The following is a 20,920-nucleotide window of genomic DNA, read 5'->3' as shown; positions in this document are numbered from 1 at the left end:
CTGTTTGTCTATTTTCGATGATTTCTGACTGTTTTTTTTTCCGATTTTTGTGCATTTTTTCTTGATGCATTGCTTATTTTGAAAATTTCTATTGGTATTTTTTGCTAGGACGAAACAACAGAATGATTATCGGCCTGCCGATACAGAAATGAATAAAAAAATTGTGTTCGGTAGACAAGTTTTTGTGTACTTGGCTTTTTTTAATTAATCTTCAATGCGCTGAATTTGAGTGAGTCGTTGCTGAACTGTTCAAGCAGGAGAAGTATCGGAAGCATATTAATTTAATGAAGTAAAATGTTTCTGCGCGAGCAAGATAGTTGTCTACAGTTTTGCTTTGGCTTTGTGCTTTCTTTTGCGGAGTCTTCCGGTTATGTGTTTTTACAATCCAAAGTATTTGAAATGTATTGGTGTGCTATCTTTTTTTAAGATCTCTTCACACTTTTTTCGAATTTTTCACGTTACTGAGAAGCAAATAAGAGTGGTGATCTCAGTCGCACTGAAGTAGCAGAGGGAGCGAAAAATTGTTTAGGCCTGAGTCGTGATTTTTTCCAAGCCCGCTTTAAAGTGGAGTGAGCAATTGGTGTTTGAACATATTTTCAGTTTTTCAAAGCGAATTGTTTTAACGTGCGTCAATTTGAACATATTTTCAGTTCTTCAAAGCGAATTTTTTTTAACGTGCGTCAATTTTTTGAACGAGCGTCAGCGTTTCTTCTCATGAGTGCTATTAAAATGATATATATGTGTTCTAATTGCGCCTATTTGCAATCGCTTGAATTCATCAAGGGGCAGCTATATCTTCTTATGAATTTGACACTATATTTAGTCATAAAATATTAGTGATACTTGCCCCCTTATTCAAATATTACTCATGTCTTATCACCTATTAGACGTGAATGAATCTAATTAATCGCGCGAGTTCATACTTTTGGGTAATCGGTTTCCATGACTTTGAATCTATTTGTTCAGTGGTGTTTTTCGTGTATTTATTGAAATTTTTTGTTTTATCACGTTGTCTTATCATTCAATTGCATTAGGGACATGTGTCGTAGGTTTCTAATAGAGTTTTCATTTATCGATTGATTTTTTCATTTGGAAGCTATTGATTGCTCTGACTTTTACACTGATTGTTTTCACGAAATATTGTCGATTTTTTTACTCTAGCGAGTTGCTTTGCCACTTTGCTGTCTTCTCTTAGTGCCATTATTGACAGGTGTCATCAGTTCTGAAGTATGAATAAATGAATCGAGGTAATTGTTACAGACCATAGCTTTTGCTTTCTTTGAATTATACGCTGTTCGTTTTTGAAATAATTGGTGATTTTTTTTTAGTTTCTCATTTATTTGTTTTATTTGCTGCTGTCAAATCGCTGTCTCAATAATAAGCGATCTCTTTGGTTGCTACAGAAGATTTCAGTTCTTTCAGTTCGTAGCGAATGCTTTCGGTGACTTTTATACTGTCATTGATCAAAAAGTAAAAGCGAGTTCTTTCAACACTTAATCTGATCTGAAATTGAAAAACCTCCTTACTTCACGTCGGAGACAGATGCTAATATTGAATTGTGTCATTAACTGAGAGCAAAAATGATCAGTACAACTGATACTCTTAAACAAGCCGATTTAGACAAAATAGCAGCTTCTTTATTCCACAAAATGCAACTTCTCACGCCCACTCTTTTTGACAAATTAGAATCTTATGTTCCAATAAAGCTTTCCCTTACTCTGACGATTAGTCTTTGTTGGAATCTTTCTCCTTCAAATTTTGGTTACCTTCATCACAAATTTAAGTTCTTCCAGCGCATTACACCAAACTTTTTGAAATGTTCAGATGGAAAATACCTCTAAAACCAGTAGTTTTGGTTGCTGATAATAAACTTGCAAAAATGCAATCCATCGATCATAAAATGAAAAATCTCATAAAGATTATAGGAGAGATGCATATCGATAAAGGTACGATCGATTGCTGAACCTTGAAAACAGAATCGAAAAAGGTGATTCCCTCCCAGAAATGCTAACGTGACAGCCGAACACGATTCAGGACATTCAATAGTTGAAGTACCTCAGTATCAAAACAATTTCGATTACTCAGTCGATCTAAATTGATTTGCTAAATTTCTTCCCATGCGAACCCTACATCCCTACAGAATCTGAATACGGATTACACTGAAGAGGACGAAAATGCGACAGAAACTTAATTAATTTTCATATAATAATGGATACAATTTGCCCCTCTTATTACTGATCGTCTTATTTAATGCTATATCTGCTAATACCTCTAGGCCATATATAGACTTGACTTTTATTCCTTTTTAAGATGAGAAAATGGATATTTACTTTATTAATATCCTGTGAACTTTTTCATATATATATGCTGTAAAAACCACGTAGTTATGTTTTGTTAATTGATTTACCCATGACGCAGGAATTTGTGATAGTGCTTACCTGTATTTATATTTACCTTTTACTTTTTTCTATGTTCATTTTATTTGTCCGGCACGTGCCAGCACCCGCTAGATGGTCTCTTTGCGTTGAGTTAATCTTGTCGTATTTGTATAATGATTACTAAATTGTAAATACGGCCTCCCTGTCGTGAAAAGTTTTTCATCTTAAGAACACAACAAAAATAGTCAAACTAAAGATCAGCCGCCAGAAAATTGAGTCTTAGATTGGAATTTTTCCTTCAAACAGAAAACTCACTCAGCTGTCGGCCCTGCTTCGAAGTAAAAACTCAACCCGCTCTGGCCCTGTATAATATTAGCGAAAAGAATAATCTGTGACAAAACAATGTTACCATTTTTTTAATTACTTCAGCGAGGAATATCACAAAATTAATTGCAATCGTATAGCTAGCCAAAGTCACATTAGATCTGGCATTCCTTTTTCCTTTCTCCGATTTTTTATGATCTATTGTGTTGCTCTTTTCTGTCAATTGCAGTCGTTTATTGAATGAGAACGGACGGCGTCGAAAGGTTTTTGCCAGTAGTTTTTTTTGGAGCTGCAATTCGTAATGAAATTTTCATCAGATTTTTTTGATCAGTTATTGTCAGTTAATTTTTCATTGCTAATTTGACTGTTATTGTTTCAAGTTGATTCGCATAATCCATTAGGGGGACCATTGTGCTAGTTAGGGTCAAACAGCCCTGCAAAAACCTACCTATCAAACCGTCGTGCCAGAACACACCCCCCACCTGCCCTCATTATTCTACTCCGAGTCGTTTCCGGAGGTCTCCTGGCTATTTTTAATAAGATCTGGTCACACAGTTTTTACTCTTAGTAGTTTTTCGTTCATTCGCGTGATTAAATTTTTGGTCACAGTGACTTACCTCTGTATCAAATATGACTTCCTCAACCTAAAATTGACTTTTCTTTAATTCAAAGAAATACGGTCACTTGAGTGCTTGTCACTAATTGAAGTGTATTTGAGGGCAACTAATAGAAGCAACAATAATTTAAAACAAATTCTTTACATATTTAACATCTCAGCATTTTATGAAGATTTTTTGGTCTGTATCTTTTTGAGACTGCAGTTCTACGAAGCTATTGCGGCTCTCTTTTGGCAATCTGCCAGCTATGTTTGATATTTCTGAAATAGGTGTGTAGGAACTTCTTGAGTGATCTAAGTTGCTCTCATTCCGAAAGAAAGGTTGATGCTAATATAAAAGATTGTGAGCGGAATTTAATCAACGCGATTGTAGCTTTATTATTTTGCACTGTGGTCGTTATTTTGCACCCATGAAACATTTCTAAGCTACGCCCCCTGTAAATTAAATTGCGGCCCCTCAATTCATCTAACCGTATGTTTAAAAAAAGCAGAACTCGTGCAATTGGCGTTTGCAAAACCCAGATAGGTTCAACAGCGTACTGATAGCGTCAATTTTGTGTTTTTTTTTCTGTACCTTGTAGTCTTCTGGTTTTGTTTCTCGACTCTACGAATCATTTATTATTATCACAAATGTGTTTAATTAATGATTTAAGATTATCTCAATGCATGCATCAATTAATCGGATTTCATTTGGGCTTAGTTGTCCCGATCGCAATAGTTTGTACAAGTTGGTTTTGTTTCAGAATGCATCTAACGGGGGAGCGCAGCACCTGTCCCGAAACATACGACGATTTGCTCCCTACTGATGAAGACAGAACAACCCAAGCCAACTTTTAACTGGTAGAGCAACTTATTGAATTGCAATTTGTAAGTGGCAGTAAAGGAGAGTTTTATCCCTGTTATTTATTAAAGGACAGATGAATTTATATTTTTTAATTCGTATTTGTTCTGTGATGCAGTTTAAGTTAACAATTTTGGTGCTTTAGCCTAGATTGCAAATACTCATTTCTGTGCAATATTTTATTCCTGGGTTTAATTTATAACGCCCTCTGTTTCAAGAGCAGATTGGGGTCGTGGAGTTATCCATTCAGAATGGGTTTTAATTGTACTATTTCGCCTGACAGAATGTTGCTGTGTCTCTTCTACTTGTTAGTACTTATAATAAATAACTCATGTGTCGTTTTCTATGAAATTGATAGATTAGGTATTGATTTCTCTCTTCTTCTGGCAATTGTTGAAGTGCAGTTTTTATTGCAGAGATGAAATTTGAGCCTGTAATAAATTTTAATTTATGAAACGAATCCATATGCTAGAATTAAAGTCTAGAAGCCAATTGTCTTTTTCTAATCAGTAGTTAGCTTTAGAAAATTTATTTTTGCTGTAGACCGGCGTGCTGTGATTGGCATCAAAGCAAACCGAAACTTTGTACCGAGTAATTTTTATGAACTATTTGTTGGCACGAGAGAGCACGCATTTTAAGAGCATACGGCCTGATATTCACATTTTGTATTATAATCAATTACGATTTGGTGAGCTACACAGAAAGAAACAAGTAAGTTAATTTGTCATCAATGCTCAAACTTATCTTCAGATGTAGGCTGTTTAAAGTTTGGCATGCGCCATCAAATCAATTAGTGTTCCTATTCATTTATGCAAATTTTAAAACGCGTTTTCCATTTAATCAATTGTCCCACCGCTGACTTGTGCGGCGAAATTGGAATAATTTTGCCGAATGTTTTTTCTTGTAATACTTGTGTTCAAAGCTTTTTTTCACATGTAACTGGTTTAGCAGCAACTTGTGTTATGCTCAATACTGCTTAAGGCAAGGGTAAATTCATGTGATTTATCGCTTGGAAAAGGTTACTTTGTCATCGTACTGCAATTAATTCAATTTTGTTGAGGCCTAAATTGATTCATTAAGGCTGAGTTGTTGATTGAGTTCATAACAATATGTGATATTCTTTGGAATGATTTAAAAGATCATATTATCGCTCGTAAAAATTTACTAATTTTTTGTTGGGGTAGAAATTACGTGCGTTTGTTCAACGTAAAAGGGTTTTGCTTTTTACTCTGCGTAGTTTTAGGTGGTGTTTGGTGCAAACTTCACGTTGAACAGTGCTTTGTACTTCAGTTTTCATGGGCAAATCTTAGAAATAATAACAGTTAGGGCCTTGTTTTTGTTCGAAAATCGACTTCTTATAAAGGAAAGTTATACAAAAAGGGAAAACGACAGAAATATGAGAACGCTCGCTGTAAAAAATAAAACGTGGGAAGATGAAATACGACTCTGATCATTTCCTACTAAAAGCTTTTAGCAAATATTTTCGTACATTTTGTACGTTTTTTTCCTATATCCCTCTGATTTGATATTTTCTGATGAAATTTTGTTTTCATTTTGCTCTCATTAACAAGGTAGTTTTGTTTTCAGTTTTGTTAGCTTCATAGTCAATCGATTGAGTATTTTTAATTGGTCTCAAACAAAGTTTGTGGCTATTATATTAGTCCTGCGCTCATTTTATGCAAATTTCTGCTTGACCAATTTTTCGTCTGACCTTTAATGCTTTTCGTCCTCAACAACAGGATAACAGTTCGCGCTCGGAGAACATTAAGTGGCCGAGCAGCTTTCTGGGAGCCTTACGCCTTACTAGACTCTAACTATGCAATTCACCGAAACAGTTTTAGGGAGATAATCTCAGGGTGTGAAGGGTGGATCTTGGTCTTAAGGTTCTGACCCCCCTCAGTCACTTCCCCTACCCCCAACTCCCCAACCACCCTCCTTCAACGTGGTAATTTGGACACCCTCTCGTCCAGGTCTCACCCAACCGTACCCCCCATCGTTTGACCCCCCCCCCCCCCCCCACACCGCGCTAGCATCCCTAAGCCGCAGCTGGTTACCAACGAAGCCAACCGCTCGCCGGTCATTTGAGAAGAATTCGCCCGATGTTAGTTGATCATGTTATTCAAAGCGAGCTATTTTTGGCCTTCTCTTGGTTTATTACAAAGAGAATTTGAATTGGTGTGATTTCTTAAGATATGTGCACATATCTGTTTGCTATCTTCATTGTTCGGTACAGATATTTTTTTAAATATTGTTCTAAAGGTGCGTACTTTGGATTTTTGAATTGATTATAGTGCAACTAACGATTTTTATAACTTATACAATTCGTGTTTCATAAAAATTTTGATTTACCGTTTTTTAAAGCTTTTGTTATTTTTTTAGGTTCTTCAATGACACGATTCATTGGCATCTAGGCACGTCTGAATAAAGTTATGTGACGTTTTTGCTTCATATCTATCCTGTTCATTGACCCCGGTGGCACTTGTTTTCATGATTTATTACTGATTTTTCCTTGTTTTTAAAGTTCTAATTGTTGATCTACAAATTTTCATGTCAGGTCTCATTGGTTCTTTGATTTGAATCAATTCTAGCTCATGGAAGTTTTAATTTATATCTATCGGTTTCAACAACTTTAACATCAATTGTTTTGAGGTAAATATCAGTAAATTTTTGAGTTTAAACTGTTTTTTAAGTTGTTGTCCTATCAATTAATTTCGTTAATGTCGGTTACCTTTTGCTGAATAATGCGGTTTAGAATGGATATCTTCAGTGTGTTTCCACTAAGTGTATCGATTCAACGATTTGAGCATAAAATATTAAAAATTATTTCATTGTTTTGCCTGTTTGCTGGTCTTGCCTGCCAGTCGTGAAACCAGCAGTGTCAGGTGTCATACATTTTCTGATTAAACAATTGCAACTTGATGTTTGAATTAGAAGCTAGTGTTGAGATCATTTTCAAAAAACTCTCGGATCTCTTGAAAAATGTTTGGGGGCTTTTTGACTTTTTGACCATTCATTCTAATTGAGTGTACTAATTTTGACTGTGTGTGCCTTTCATCTTTTTTGCTGCCTTCTCTTAAATGTAATTAAACAGATAATAAGTAAACAGATAATTGTTTTATAATAAGTGAGATTTCTGGGGTCTTCTTTTTACGTGTTTTCAACTTTTTTATTGAAAGTAAAATTATGCAAAGTTCCCTATCTTTTTTTAGTTGCCTTATTTCTCACTTTTGCTAGAAAAAAGGTGGTGTTTACGTTCTAATGTGCTCTGTTGACTATCAAAAGCTGTTTCGTTTGGTTAATCTTCTGTTGATCATAAGGTTGTTTTTCTAATGATAATCAGGTATTCTCTTGTTTATTTCTTCGGAATTAAATTCAGAATTTTTTCCGCCATGTTGTTACAATACAAAATTTGGGCTGTATTGGCGCCATTTATGAAAGATTTTACCACACATCTTTCGATAGATTTTCTTTCAAAACGGGAAAACCGGTAAATAAATCTGGGGGCAATCAGCTTAATTATAGTTTTTGAATTGATTTCGGCCGTCTGTAAGCGCGCAGTGTCCTGAAGTTGCTTGAAACAACTGAATTCAAGATTTAAATGTGATTTGATGACGTTTTTGCGCGCTCAAATTCTCAAACCAGAAATATGTTTTCTGTTCAATAGATATTCAGTTAACATTGCTTCGAGCTCATACACGTCTCAAGTCATCTAGAATTTTTTCACTTCTGTTTATTGATCTATCTTTGTTCGTAACGCACGCTTAAACGCAAAAATCAACAGGAATTTTTGCAACTGTTCTAAAGTTCGGTTATGAAGATTTTTTGTCAATTTTCGATTGTTTAAATTTAAGGAGCAATGAAAATTTCATTGCGTACACTTCGGGTATTGGGTAGCCTTTGGTAGCCAAAATTGATTTTTAAGATACTGAGAGAGCTAAACATTTTCGCAGGGATCATTCGCAGATACTTCAGTGGTTTTTTTCAAAGGTTATCGCAACAAATACTAAAGCTGCGAAATCTGAAAGAACTTTAAATTAATTTTGGTCCAATAGTGAACTGTTTGACTTTTTGCTCCAACATTTGAAAGAACGGTTCTTCTCTTACCAAAATGAAACTAGTTAAAAATGCCAAGCTTTTCAAACACAGTTGTCAGTAACAGGAATCTTCATAAATTTTGCGTTGTTCATTAGCTCGTACCATTTTTCAACGAAAGTGGTTCAGAGGACTGCAATTAAAGTCTATTGCTTCCATTTTAACTTTTAGCTTGACATAATTTTTGACAAAAGTGCAAAAATATCAGAGCTGAGAGCAATTTTCATCAAATATAAATTTTATTTCTCTTACTTTTAAATTTCCTTAACGAATATCTGCTAAAATTTTAATTTCGTTTTTCAAATACCAGGCGTTTTAATAATCGGCATCCTTTCCTAATCTTTTCTTTGTTTACCTAAGTCACTATTCTGATTTTTGCTGTTATCACTATTTGGATTTTCTACATCAATTTGATGTAATTAGTACGATAACAAAATTTGCTCAAAAAAGACAAAAAATTTTAGTTATTGTTGTAGAACAGTAATTTAAGCTGTTTGGATTTTCTTTTATCTGACAAACCATAACTACACATTGCATGAACAGGTAATCATCAGCGACCAGATTTTCATTTCGGTTTTGGAATTTTCTAAACAATGGTCAATCTCAAACCTTTCCATTTAATACACCGTTGAGTCTTTAAATCTGCCGGTATGAGCGTTGAAAACGTTGAAAAATTTATTTGTACTTGATTTCTACAGTTAGAATTGAAAACTGATCAGCAAGAACATAGGTTAAGTGCTGCAAATTTAACATGAAGAGCAAAACAGAAGAACGAATGAGTATTTTTCAGATACATGAACAAAATTTCATTTCACGGCGCGGGAGGATGAACACTAGAAAAATATAAAAACTGCCGGGTAGATGAAAATAAGTACAATATATAACTTTACCGCACAAAATAAATAACAAAATCAGTATTATGGGAATCATGTATGAGAAGCTAATTGAGACTTATTCAAAAACTTCTCCGAACTATAGCTATGATAAACAAAGTAGTCGTAATATTATCGTTTTTATCCATTTTGTTGCTTACTCATTTTTCACTGTCTTCTCGCGGCAATAAACATTTTATTTTTTACAGGTTTTCTGATTTATAACCAAGAAACCAATGCCGAAAAATTGTCTCCAAAACATTTTTTTGACATTGGTTAAGGTGGTTCATTCATTCATTGGTGGTACTCAGTAAAGACTTTCAAAATTGCTGTACATCATTAAATTATATAAAAAAAGAAATTGCAGATTTTTTAAGCGTTGAACAATAAGAATCAAACTTTGCCGGAAATTCGATAATATTAGCTCTAGCAAATTACCGTGATTCGATTCCTCCTAAATAACGTGGAAGCAAATAAGCAGAAGTTTTTTTCACGCGTTCGGATGTGTGAATTAGAAATAGTTCTCTAGTTAAATAGTTTATAATAGTGTATTACACAACATACTGCTAGGAATAGCTAGAACACGGAGTATACTTGATAGTCTTCCCCAAGGATCGTGCGCTAATATTTGCGATTATTGGCTCAAATTTTGATTAGGCTGCAAAAGGTACATTTGTTCTACTAATATGTGGTTGAACTTGTTACTATTATTCATACTTTCTCTTATCAACAGCAATTATCGCTGTCAATTAGAAATAAATCAAAGAAAGCTTATTTTTAATTAACTGCGTATTTCTTATTGAGGATTAAGATGACAAACTACAACCTAGGTTTTGTCGATAAGACGGCCTTTTGAATGAATTTGTTTTCAAGAACGTTTGTTGAACGATTGACAAGGAACATTGAAAATTCTATGCTAATATTTTTTGTGTCACTGTTCCAAGTGCTCGTTTTACGCAGAAATGTACACTTCCCAATGTAAAGTTGCACGAACCAAGATAAATTAAATTTCTTTAGCAACTACATTTATTGGTTCTTATAATATTATTATGAACCAGTACTTTAGAATCTGGAAATTCTAGTTTAAGAGTTCTTCCAATTTGGATGACTACGCCAGTAAATTGAAGTTGCCGGAAAAATGGAACCCAATTTTTTTTCCTCCGCCATTTCGGACTGAAGACTGCAGTGAAGAATCTGTAACCTGAAAGTTTACCCATTAGTTTAATTAACACAACCAATTATAGATCTGCATCAAAATACTACAAAAGTTCACACTTAATTACGAGATCTATTAAAAAACATCAGGAAAAATTACAGGCAATGAAATCTTGCTTTGAATCTCCGCCTTCCGTCATATGTTTAGCAGAGTCTCAGAGTTCAGCAGAGACGACAGGAATTCGATTAAAGAGCTGAATTGCAATTTAATTGGAAATCTTTTGTTTTATCTAAAATTTTGAGATTTAAGGCTGCTTTATTAGTGGTTCAAAATAGGTCAGATTGAGCAAGCAACCCCCCATTTTTTCTTTGAGCTAGATAAAACATCTGGGGAAAAATTCAGCGAAAGGTACTACAAAATAAATATTTTGGTGAATTCAACATTAACGTGCTCAATAAAATTCTGATGGTTTTATCATATCTATTAGCTATCCAATCGAATGGATTTCAACGATGTTTTCATGAATCAGCCCAATTTGTTTTGATCATTATCTCCTGACAATTTACAGAACTTAAGGATACGAAAAGCGTTCTTGATGAATGACCACAACTAGTGTGATCACCCTCCCATCGTTTTGCTCTTTAAGTAGAGTAGAAAATCATAATAATAAGAAACTGACCTTCACGACAACTATTTTTTAATCGTTGAATAAAAGGTCTTTTCTATTTAAAATTTGTCTAAATAATCTGCTCAATGAGATACGAGAAAAAAGTTCAGATTAATTGTTTGAGAAAGTTAGAAAAACAGTTAGAGAATAATAAAAAAACTCGCATCTTATCGGAATTCAAGCAGAAACACAATGCGGAAGCGTGAATTTTTTGATTAAAAAATCAAGAATACGATCTTCTAAGGAAATCAATTGCATAAGTCATGGAAAATTGACAGAAAGAACAACGGATAAATAAAGAAATTAAAAGAACTGGGTGCTAAAGTGGAGAAAACTGTTATTCGAAAACGAAATATTACTACTAACAGAAGTTCTGAAAATGCGTTGCAGACAAAACCGGGGTACTCAAGGTAGTACAAGAGCGTAACATCTGAACATCTTTCCTAAATATCTGTCAGAAGAAACAATAACAACAAAGATACCACAATGGACCCTAGGTATAGGATCCAAACCAAAAAGACATTCCAAATTTGGTCTTTGTTAGTCTTCACGTCAAAAAATTTGTTAGTCTTCACGTCAAAACTCTGTGAAACTACAGCCATTTTTCGCAAATATTGAATAATCACAATGCGAAGTACAAATTCGGGATAAGTACAAATTTAACGAAGAAAACTGCTGATCATGTACATAAACTGTTATCAAACGCAAAATTTTACAGTCTTAAAACAAGCTAAATATCTGCCTCTACGTAAGGCAGATGCAAAAGAAGCCAGAAAAAACTAAAGACAGTTTTTGCTAGTAAGCGATTGCGTGTAATAATATTGTTGAGCGCTTCACGCATAATCGACTTTAAATGCTTTTTGAAACGTTCGACTTAATCCATCCTAATAAAGTCACTACTTTTTTCCTTGACTTTGAAAAGCTTTTGGTACCAATGACTATCAGATGCTGCTGCAAAAGTTGAAATATATGGTACAAGAGAGTTTGTTTAATTTTGATTGAAGATTATTTATTGGAATAGCGGCACTTTGTTGAAATCAATATTTAAATGGCGGGTTGCAAGTAGACCTATGCCTTATTCCTCGTTGGGTGTGTATGAATGAGTTCCAGGGGTAAGCCACTTCTGCAGATTTTTTTTTCGCACCATAACAACTTTACAGCAGACAATAATGAAATCGATTTAAAAAAATCATTTGGTCAAGGTAGTAAAGCGGCTCACTGCCAACAATCTGGCCCTTTATACGAACGTTGTCAAATAAAAATCTAAAAAACGTTAAGAGTGTCACTAATGTCGATTGGTTTTCTGTTTTTAAAATAATTCTTGTAAAAATATTGCATCAGAATGCTGAAATAATCCTGAATCGCGTTTAGCTTTTAAGAACTGAAAGTCACTGAGCACATTTATAAGGTGAAAAAAAGTTTATATGTGTTCAAAATTGTCCAAATTAAAGCAGTAGTTTAAAAAACATTTTTCTTCGTCATGTTTTCTTTATCAATTAGCAAACCCATCATTCAATGCCTTGTCTTGATATAAGAATGTGTAAATTTTACAGCACTTGCACCTCTAGTTTGTTTTTTTAAAAAAAACTCTCAGACTCATTTTGATCCTCAAAAGCAGAAAAAAAGTTGTGTTTGTTTGAGAAATGCAACGTCATAACTGCCCACGAATTGCATGTTCACAATTTTCCTAATGTTGAACAAAAATTTAAAAATTGCACCGCAAACAGATGCAAATCTCAATGATGTTTTTCTGTTGATTTCCGATAAAAGAATTTTAAAAGAAAATCTTTGAAATGCTGTTGTAAATTTCAAAGCGTAAACAAAAAATTCGAAACTGAGATACAGAGATGCACACTTATTTAAGCCTTTTTTATCGAAGACGATGTTTTTCCGTCAAATGTTAATCAGCTTTATGATTGTTCACTGAATTAATGCCTCAATTATACTTTTCGAAATTTTTGTTTTTGTAAAGGAGAAAAATGATTTCACATAATGACACTGTTGCGTGTGACTTGGGTTTCCTAAAAGGGTACGAATAGTTGTCAAAATTGAAAATCTATTATCTTTCGGAAGCCGGAACATTTTTAATTTTTTTCATATTAACTGTTTGGAAATTGGAGTGCAGTGCTCAATGATCCATTGGATCCGTAAACTGTTCTATTTGAGTGTATCCTAATTTCCTTTATAATGCAAAGATATAGATCCTCAACCTCTTAGAGGAATTATCTCTCTCTCTCATTGAGACAAATATCTGTATCTGTCTGTATCTCAATAGAAAGTTGCGAACAACAATCTATGGAAAAAGGCTATACAAGGCCAAAAAGGCCTTTTATAACCGACTCTCTGAATCTTTTACAACTTTGGCTATTTGTATTCGTCAATTGTCGAAGAAAACAATTGTGCTTCTTCCTCTTCGTCTTGTTGAGGAAAAGTAAGAAATGTTTCTTGGTTTAATTTATCCAGTTTCGTTTTATTCCTCATTTTTATTGCAGATCTTGACTGATTCTTCGGAAATGTCAAAATGTTTAAAAAATGTTATAAAAATTTTTTATAGTAGTAATAGTCCTGCGAATTTAAGGGCGGAATTTTTAGTCCAATGTCCAAGCCAGTGTTTGGCCTTTACTTGAGACTTTTCTGGTATTATCGGTCCAACTTAATTTGCTTCATCGACAAGCTATGCGACTTTTGCTTAGAAAAGAATTAAAACATAACAAGATAAAATCCGCAATTTAAATCAGTCATGTCTACCAAGCACATAATTTTGAGTTAGTCACTGGTCACTTTATATGCCCCGATTTATTTTTGTTCTTGTGCGTTAGGTTCAATTAATCAAAAATTATTGGCCTATCTTATCTTATCTGCCTGCCATTAATGATACCAAATTCCCTCGCAAAGGGATTTAAAAGGACAACCACTTTTCGATTAGACAGACGAAATGAACTCTAAAATGAATAGTTCTCCATATGAATTTTTTTTTATTATAATTGATAACCGTTAGTTCCTGATCAGATATTGGATCTATTCTGCCCCCCCCCCCCTCCCGCGTTTTCTATGACCTTCCACTAACAAATTAGGTGTCGTTATATAGCACGCTAGTATGTAAAAAAGATCCAGATACGGCTGGGGTCATAAAACTAACATGCCCACTAAGCAGGATAGATTTTTCGAGTTCCTTTTTGTCGAATCTATTAAAAACTTTGTGGTAAGAAAATGTTTGCGTTGGTAGTTAGGTGTAAAGATGTTGGCAAGAAGACGCAGCAGTGTTCGGGTGATGAGTGAAGACAGTGCTCTATGGAGAGCAAAGAAGATGGAGTGTCTGGAAAACAAGACTCTCTTTGAGGACCCTGACTTCCCAGCTGACATGTCCTCTTGCTTCAGAAGCAAGACTCCCAAGTCAGATTTCATATGGAAGAGACCCAAGGTACTCAAACTATCTATGTCGCGCTGAAAAGATAAGCTGATCAGAGATTTTTCTGCCATGATCTTTATGTATCTGAATCTTGATATGAATCAGAGTAATTACAGGCTGAAGTTTGCTATGATTCGGTATTTATTCACCAACGTTTGTAACTCCAGGCTTGAAGTCTGATTTCTTGACTCAAAACAATATGAGCAAAGCTAAATAATCATGCCGAACCGATTATTTGAGTTTTCGGCTATTTAAAAATCATGAATGAACTTATGGTCACGTGTTGGTGCGGGTATCTGTCTTAGGAGATCATCGGTGACCCACAAATGTTTGCAGATGGAGCCAGCAGATTTGATATAACCCAGGGCAAACTGGGTGAGTAGTTAACATTACCTAATTTTAGTCACTTCAGAGACGTCATCTAACAAAACGACCCCATTTCAAACGAAAACCGTGCCTATAAATCCAATATGTTGGTTTTTCATATAGACATTTATGCATCCTGTTATCACGCGAAACATTTCGAAGACTCGAAAATTTGTTCTCATTTCAAAAAGGTGAAATTAGGTTGGCAACTTTTCTAACATCAAACGGATATATACACTTTTATCTCTGAAGCGTTTTAATTGGTTATGACAAAAAAAGCATGAACAAAATTGTAAATCGATTTTTTTATTTACAATTGATCAAATGTACGCCATTAAAACTCGTTGATGCCATTAAAAATACTGAGGGATTTCTACACGGTTGAAGTATTTTTGTATAACTATAAAAATCAATTACCAAAACGCGAACTCTTATAATCAAAAGCTTGTTGGTTAAAATGGCCTACCTTGCGAAGATCGCAAAAGCTCGCGAAATTTTGCAAGTAACCTTGTTTTGATTATGCATTTTGTGAACTTTAACTCTTTAACAAATACTCTTGGAAATGATTAAATAACTTTGCTCAAATTATGCAATGATTTAGGTGACTGTTGGCTCTTGGCTTCTTTGGCTTGTCTGTCAATGCATGAGGACATGTTCCACGTGGTGGTGCCCAAAGACCAGGACTTCGATGACCCGGACTACTGTGGATGCTTCCGCTTCTATTTCTGGGTGGATGGAAACTGGCAGGAGGTAACATGAGCACCATTACACAGTATTACTTGTGTTAGATTGGCACCTTTAAACATATCGAAAATTATTAGTTGAAACGGCTTTTAATTTGTTTCTCTTGTACGTAATACATGCGAGAAAGATTTCACATACATGGTAACTATTTTTCTCTTGTATAAAGATTGCAAAACGGAATAGACTTCATACTAATTTTACTCGCCTGTTAAATGTGCCGCATTGACAATGGTAACGTATGGAAATGACATGCCAGTTCACTTCAGAGAACAAGATTTCGGTTCCAATGTTTCCACCCCACCTATATAAATGCGGGATGTCAACTGTACCGCGGGCTAACGTAGAGGGTGCAAATGGTGGAGGGTATACGGAAATTCTTAAAAAAAATTTCAACACGAAAGCCAAAAAAATTTAGTGTTCAGTCACGTTTTCAAAGTATTACGATATTGAAAGCCGACGGCTTTGACTATTCGAAGAAAAGGATTGTCCAAATCGTAATGCGGCCTACAATTAGCAAAACATTACTTTCTAAGCAGTATCATAATTGTTCCGACCCCCACTTTAGTGGGGAGGGAGGAACTATATACTCAAATGGGTTTTTTTGTTCAGACAATTTTTTGCCGACCGATATATTCATCGTAGAGATTTGAGAGTGGTATCATTAAAAAGCCCGTACAACCTAAAATATCGAATTATTTTTTTTTTCAAATTTCGTTTTTTACAGGAAGTTATCGAGGTGTAAATTTTGCGAATATTCGACAGTTTTTTTCACATTTTCCGTAATTTTTGCTAAAATTTGGCCCAATTTCGCTAATATAATTTTAAAAAAGGTTAAAACGATAGAGTGTTATTGTTACCGTTAGAGATAGAAGACGTTGCTGAACTGTTTGATGGGAGATTTTTTTTGGCTAAGAAATTTGATAAAGTTTCCAATATTTAGACAATATTCATCAAAAATTGCTCAAAATATGCTTTCTTGGTCCACTTTGTTCACGTTTGCCGAAAATAGAGACCTAGAAACCGCTGAAACAATCTCTGTAAACTCCAGAAGAGAGCTAACTGAAATTCGGTGCCCTATTAAAGTCTTCTGGAATTAAAATTTTGCCGTCTTCGCAGATTTAAATAGATATTTATACAAAATGCAGCATTGTTTTTTATTTTGAAATTATTCACTTAACATTTGGTCTAATTTGCAAAAACTTGATTCTCTTGAGTGATCTGCTGGAGGCGCGCCAAAATTGGGGATAGGTTTGATATCATCATGGATTCTTACAATCAGAAATTTACAATTTTTTATTCTGGTGCTGCATTTTTTTGAAAAACATTCTGCTTTTTATTGTTTTTTAATGTTGATTACTGACCCAAAATTTCAATGCACGGCACCAGTAGTGAAAACTCCCAATTATATAAAATTTAGGCTAAAAACAGATTTAGTATGTTTTCAGAGAAGCTAATGGTTTTTATGGCCTTGAAGAAGAATTTTAGTAAACTTTAACTGAATTCTTTTGTTCTTTTTTTTGAACCTCTAAAATGGTTTCGTTTGTTATCTATTGTCTCTTATGACATTAAATAAAATGATTCAAAAAAAATTGCAATGATTTTTTGAACTTGTCATCTTCTTATCTTATTTCTGTCAACTTTTAGCTTATTCTCAGAAAATACACGTCTCAGAAAGTTTTCTGAGACGTGTGTTTTCTCAGAAAGTTTTCTTTCATATAAGATACAAACTGATTTTTGTTGGGGATTTTTTTTAAATGGCCTTTTCGTTTTGGTACTACGATAATTCATAAAATAACTTTTTGATTTTTCTGAATAATTGCCCCTTTTTTGCTGTCTTTTTTGTTTCTTTGTCAATTGTCAGAATACTTAACAATCTAACTGAAAAAAGCGTTTCAAAATTCTTATTTGAATATGTTTATTGTTTTCATAGCTTATGGTTTTAAGGGCTGCGACGCCGTTTTCTTGCAGAATTTGGTTTAGATCTTTTGGCGTATTTGTTGTTAATTTTTTTCGTTGTATGCCAAAAATTGGGTAATAAAGGTCTCAATGACCAACTAAAGATAAATAAAACAACTGATATAATTTTGATAACAAGATAAATAAACAACTGATAACAGGAAACTGATATCATTTTGTAGCTAATGGTTTTCTTGACTTTTAATTAAATTTTTTTCAAAAAAGTAAAAGTATACTTTAAATTATCCCATTTTTGTTCACTATTTTTTCCTTTTTCATTATGTTACAATTCTGGATCATTTTCGCAATTTAGCGTCATTATTGAGAAATATCGTTGTTTTTTATTTTGAACGAAACAAAATTTGTCGGTTGGTTAAACGTTTTGACTGACGTCTTTAGAAGTTAGAGGATTTGTTTCAGAAGAATTTTGTAATTTTTAGATACTTTTCATTTTTTTGTGGTTCATTGATGTTGTCATTTCGAGATAGGCGGTTTACAAAAAGATTTTATGATGCTCAAAGGAGACGCAACTGGAGATCTTTTTCGGCGATTGATTTTTTTTAATTTAATGATTTAATACTGTGGTTTCGTGAAATTGTTTGTGAAATTTTTTTAGTTCTGCTTGTGTTTAATGTTAATTTATAGCTTTATGATTTAGTCTCACTAAACACAGGCACAAATAGTTTTCGTAGAAGTTGCAAAATAAGCTGTCTACTCTTTTATTCGAAAGCTAAATTTTGGCCTAGAATTTTAAAAAGGTTTCTAAAAAAACACAATGGACTTCTGAGTTCTGCCCATCTTATTTTTGTTAACTTGTGGCTTAGTATCTCTATAGATCAGTCACATCCCTTGTCTATTGAACTAAAATTTTCTCTTTAGAACGTTTTTGTTTTCCTCAAAAGGTCTCTGTTCTTGGCACAACAATTTTTCTTAAAATATTAGTTGTTTTTGGTCATTGGCTCATTTTTCACAGTATCACAATAATGGGCGGTCGGTCGCCTGGTAAGTTGCAATTGACGCGATTAACAATTGTTAATGTCCTTAGTCAGCACCTTGTTTAATTGGCTGTGACAACGTTTTTACGCAGATTTTGAGTTTTTTTGTTTGCCTGTTTTTGTCGTTCGTTTTGTAGTCGTATGACATATCCCGTATAATGAAAGGTCTCACTCACTCACTATTGAAGAAAAAAAGAATCTCTCATTAATTTCAGTTGATGCATAATGTTTCTAATCACTTTGACATTAATTCTTTTAAAAAACGCAACGTTTCATTTAATTTTGCTCATTTCGTGTCGACTTGTTTCCAAGTCGCATTGATGAAAAGTCCCATATTTGTTTTCTAATGAAGTACAGGTTCATGTTCTTTAGTATAACTTTTATCTGATGCCGTTTTGATTTGGTTATTAATGGTTATAAAAAAATGGACGAGAAGGTTTGGTCATAATTAATATTTGAAATTATTTGATTTTATCGCCGTCTTTGTTGGTAGTCATATTAATGACAGGTCTCATCGGCTCTCTAAGGCCTCCTTGTTAGATGGTATAGAATTCAATTAAGAAATTGGTGGAGATTTTGATCATTGCACTGCAAACAAATTAAGAAATTAGAAAGCGCAGAAAGTTTGCTTTTGATGTATTCGCATTTATATCCTATGTTAGGATCTGCACTCTCGTGAGGTTTCTTTTAACGCGAAAATAATAGCGCCAAAGTGTCGCAATTCCAAAAAGTGTGGTTTAATGGCCAGTCTTTTCTTAACTATCGAGTTCCGTTTTTCGCTCTTGGCTGTCGTCAGTTGTTGCAGTTGAAAAACTTTGATGAAAATTTATTAACAAAAACGTTAAATCAGAATTCAATAAGGATCAGGCAACATGTGCTATCCACAAATCACTGAACTAACAATAACTATAACTAGGTAAAACCCAAGCAATCACAAGCTATGAACAATAAGTGAGAAACAACTGAGTTAATTTCCAAGTTCAGTTTTCCAAGTACTGCACCTCGCGTTAATATTTAAGCAATCTGAACTCTAAAACAACTGAAATTCACTGTCGAAACCAAGTCTAAGATGACGGTTACTATGAAAATGCTCCCTCGCTCAATCGTTCCAGCAATCTCTGATAATTAACAACAAAAAAATCGGGCTTCCAGCACTATCGCTCCTTCGAAATTCTGTGTGATAACCATTTGAGTAACATCCAGTATTCAGAGTCTCTCGCTCGATTTTTATTTATTGCTCTCCAGCGAGTTTTTAACCAATTATTGTAAACGCGTTATCTTCATATGCAAAATTTTTGCTTATGTCCGCCGAAAATGGTGTCATTTCTTACATCAAGTTTTTAGAGTTTCAACGACAATAATTAGCGACACCTTTAACAATATTTCATCAATACGCTACGAACAGTAAACTAATGTAGTTACCTAATTGAAACGAATTTTGCCAGAACGAACAAATTGTAATTATCTAATCTAGCGATAAACAGTTGGACCAATCTTGTCAGTAGCTGGTCCCTATTATTTTTAAGAACCCTGCTATCAATCATTCTTCAGCGGACGATTCTTACGTTCTCCAAATGAACTTTCAACGCTTTTTACAATTCAAAGTAAAGCTGATAAAATTAATAATCAGACTTTCGAAGGTAGATTCAAACGTACAATCTATATCGCATCCAACTATCTTCTCTCAACGCAAAAGGCCAAAGGCCCCTCTCAATGGCCCGGCAAATCTAGCTCGATCTTTTTTAGCAGGTATTTTGTCTGAGTCGATTTTCGACTCAGATTGGTCACCGATACGTTTTCGAAACATAAAAATATTAAGCCTAAAAAGAGCGCAATCGATTCAGTATTTTAGTAGGCTCAACGAAAATTATGTTTAACGAACTTTTTCCGACCTTTCTACGTATATTAGAAGAGATTTTGTGCGCATTTAAACGGTTAAGAAATTACGTAATCCTTTCTCGCTTTGTTTACATAGCGCTTTAAATTCGTCGCTGCTCTTTTATTTAAATAGCGCATTGTTCATTTACGCGGTAACATCCTCCGGCCCGGAAGAAAATGTTGAGAGGATCGGTACAAGTTTAACGAGTGGGCGGACGAGCGATCCGGATGACGTGCGTAAGACGGCGGAGCGGGCGACGCTGTCGGAGCCGTACCGAAGTTCCTCAATCCGAGCGGTTGGATAGTAACCCCTAGGGTTGCTTTCTTCAACGATCCAAACTAAATCACCGACCTTGAGGTGCTGCTCGGCAGGCGTCTGCCACTTAGATCTACGGTTCAACGCAGGTACATACTCCTTGAGCCAACGTGCCCAAATTGCATTGGCGTATGACTGTGCACGGGCGTATCGCTTACGATGATCGAACTCGTCGACGCCAACGATAGACGGAATTCTGGTTGCTTGGTTACCGAGTAGAAAATGATTAGGTGTTATAGCGCCTAGGTCGGACGGGTCGGCGCTTACGGGCGTTCAGGGACGTGAGTTTAGTGCGTATTCGACCAGACAA

The 20,920-nt window shown here is 34.6% G+C and overlaps 2 protein-coding genes across 4 annotated transcripts in view; both read left to right on the top strand.

Moving 5' to 3' along the window:
- The window catches only part of LOC142334592 (uncharacterized), an 80,541-nt gene extending 75,890 nt beyond the window's left edge, over positions 1-4,651 (top strand). For all 3 annotated transcript variants that reach the window (XM_075382750.1, XM_075382748.1, XM_075382749.1), the window contains one exon: positions 4,062-4,651. In XM_075382750.1, coding sequence (XP_075238865.1) covers positions 4,062-4,124 — 63 coding nt within the window. In that variant the 3' untranslated portion in view covers positions 4,125-4,651. The remainder of the gene's footprint in view (positions 1-4,061) is intronic.
- A 48-nt stretch (positions 4,652-4,699) lies between these two features.
- The window catches only part of LOC142334961 (calpain-9-like), a 93,527-nt gene continuing 77,306 nt past the window's right edge, over positions 4,700-20,920 (top strand). The window contains exons 1-4 of the mRNA XM_075383290.1: positions 4,700-4,870; positions 14,173-14,367; positions 14,661-14,730; positions 15,323-15,471. Of these exons, the coding sequence (XP_075239405.1) occupies positions 4,760-4,870; positions 14,173-14,367; positions 14,661-14,730; positions 15,323-15,471 (525 nt within the window). The 5' untranslated portion in view covers positions 4,700-4,759. The remainder of the gene's footprint in view (positions 4,871-14,172; positions 14,368-14,660; positions 14,731-15,322; positions 15,472-20,920) is intronic.

Source organism: Convolutriloba macropyga, chromosome 2, assembly GCF_964194025.1.
Source record: "Convolutriloba macropyga chromosome 2, txConMacr16.3, whole genome shotgun sequence".
In the NCBI taxonomy this organism is placed as follows: domain Eukaryota; kingdom Metazoa; phylum Xenacoelomorpha; order Acoela; family Convolutidae; genus Convolutriloba; species Convolutriloba macropyga.
Note: the sequence above shows the minus strand (reverse complement) of the source record. Positions and strands in the feature narration are given on the sequence as shown.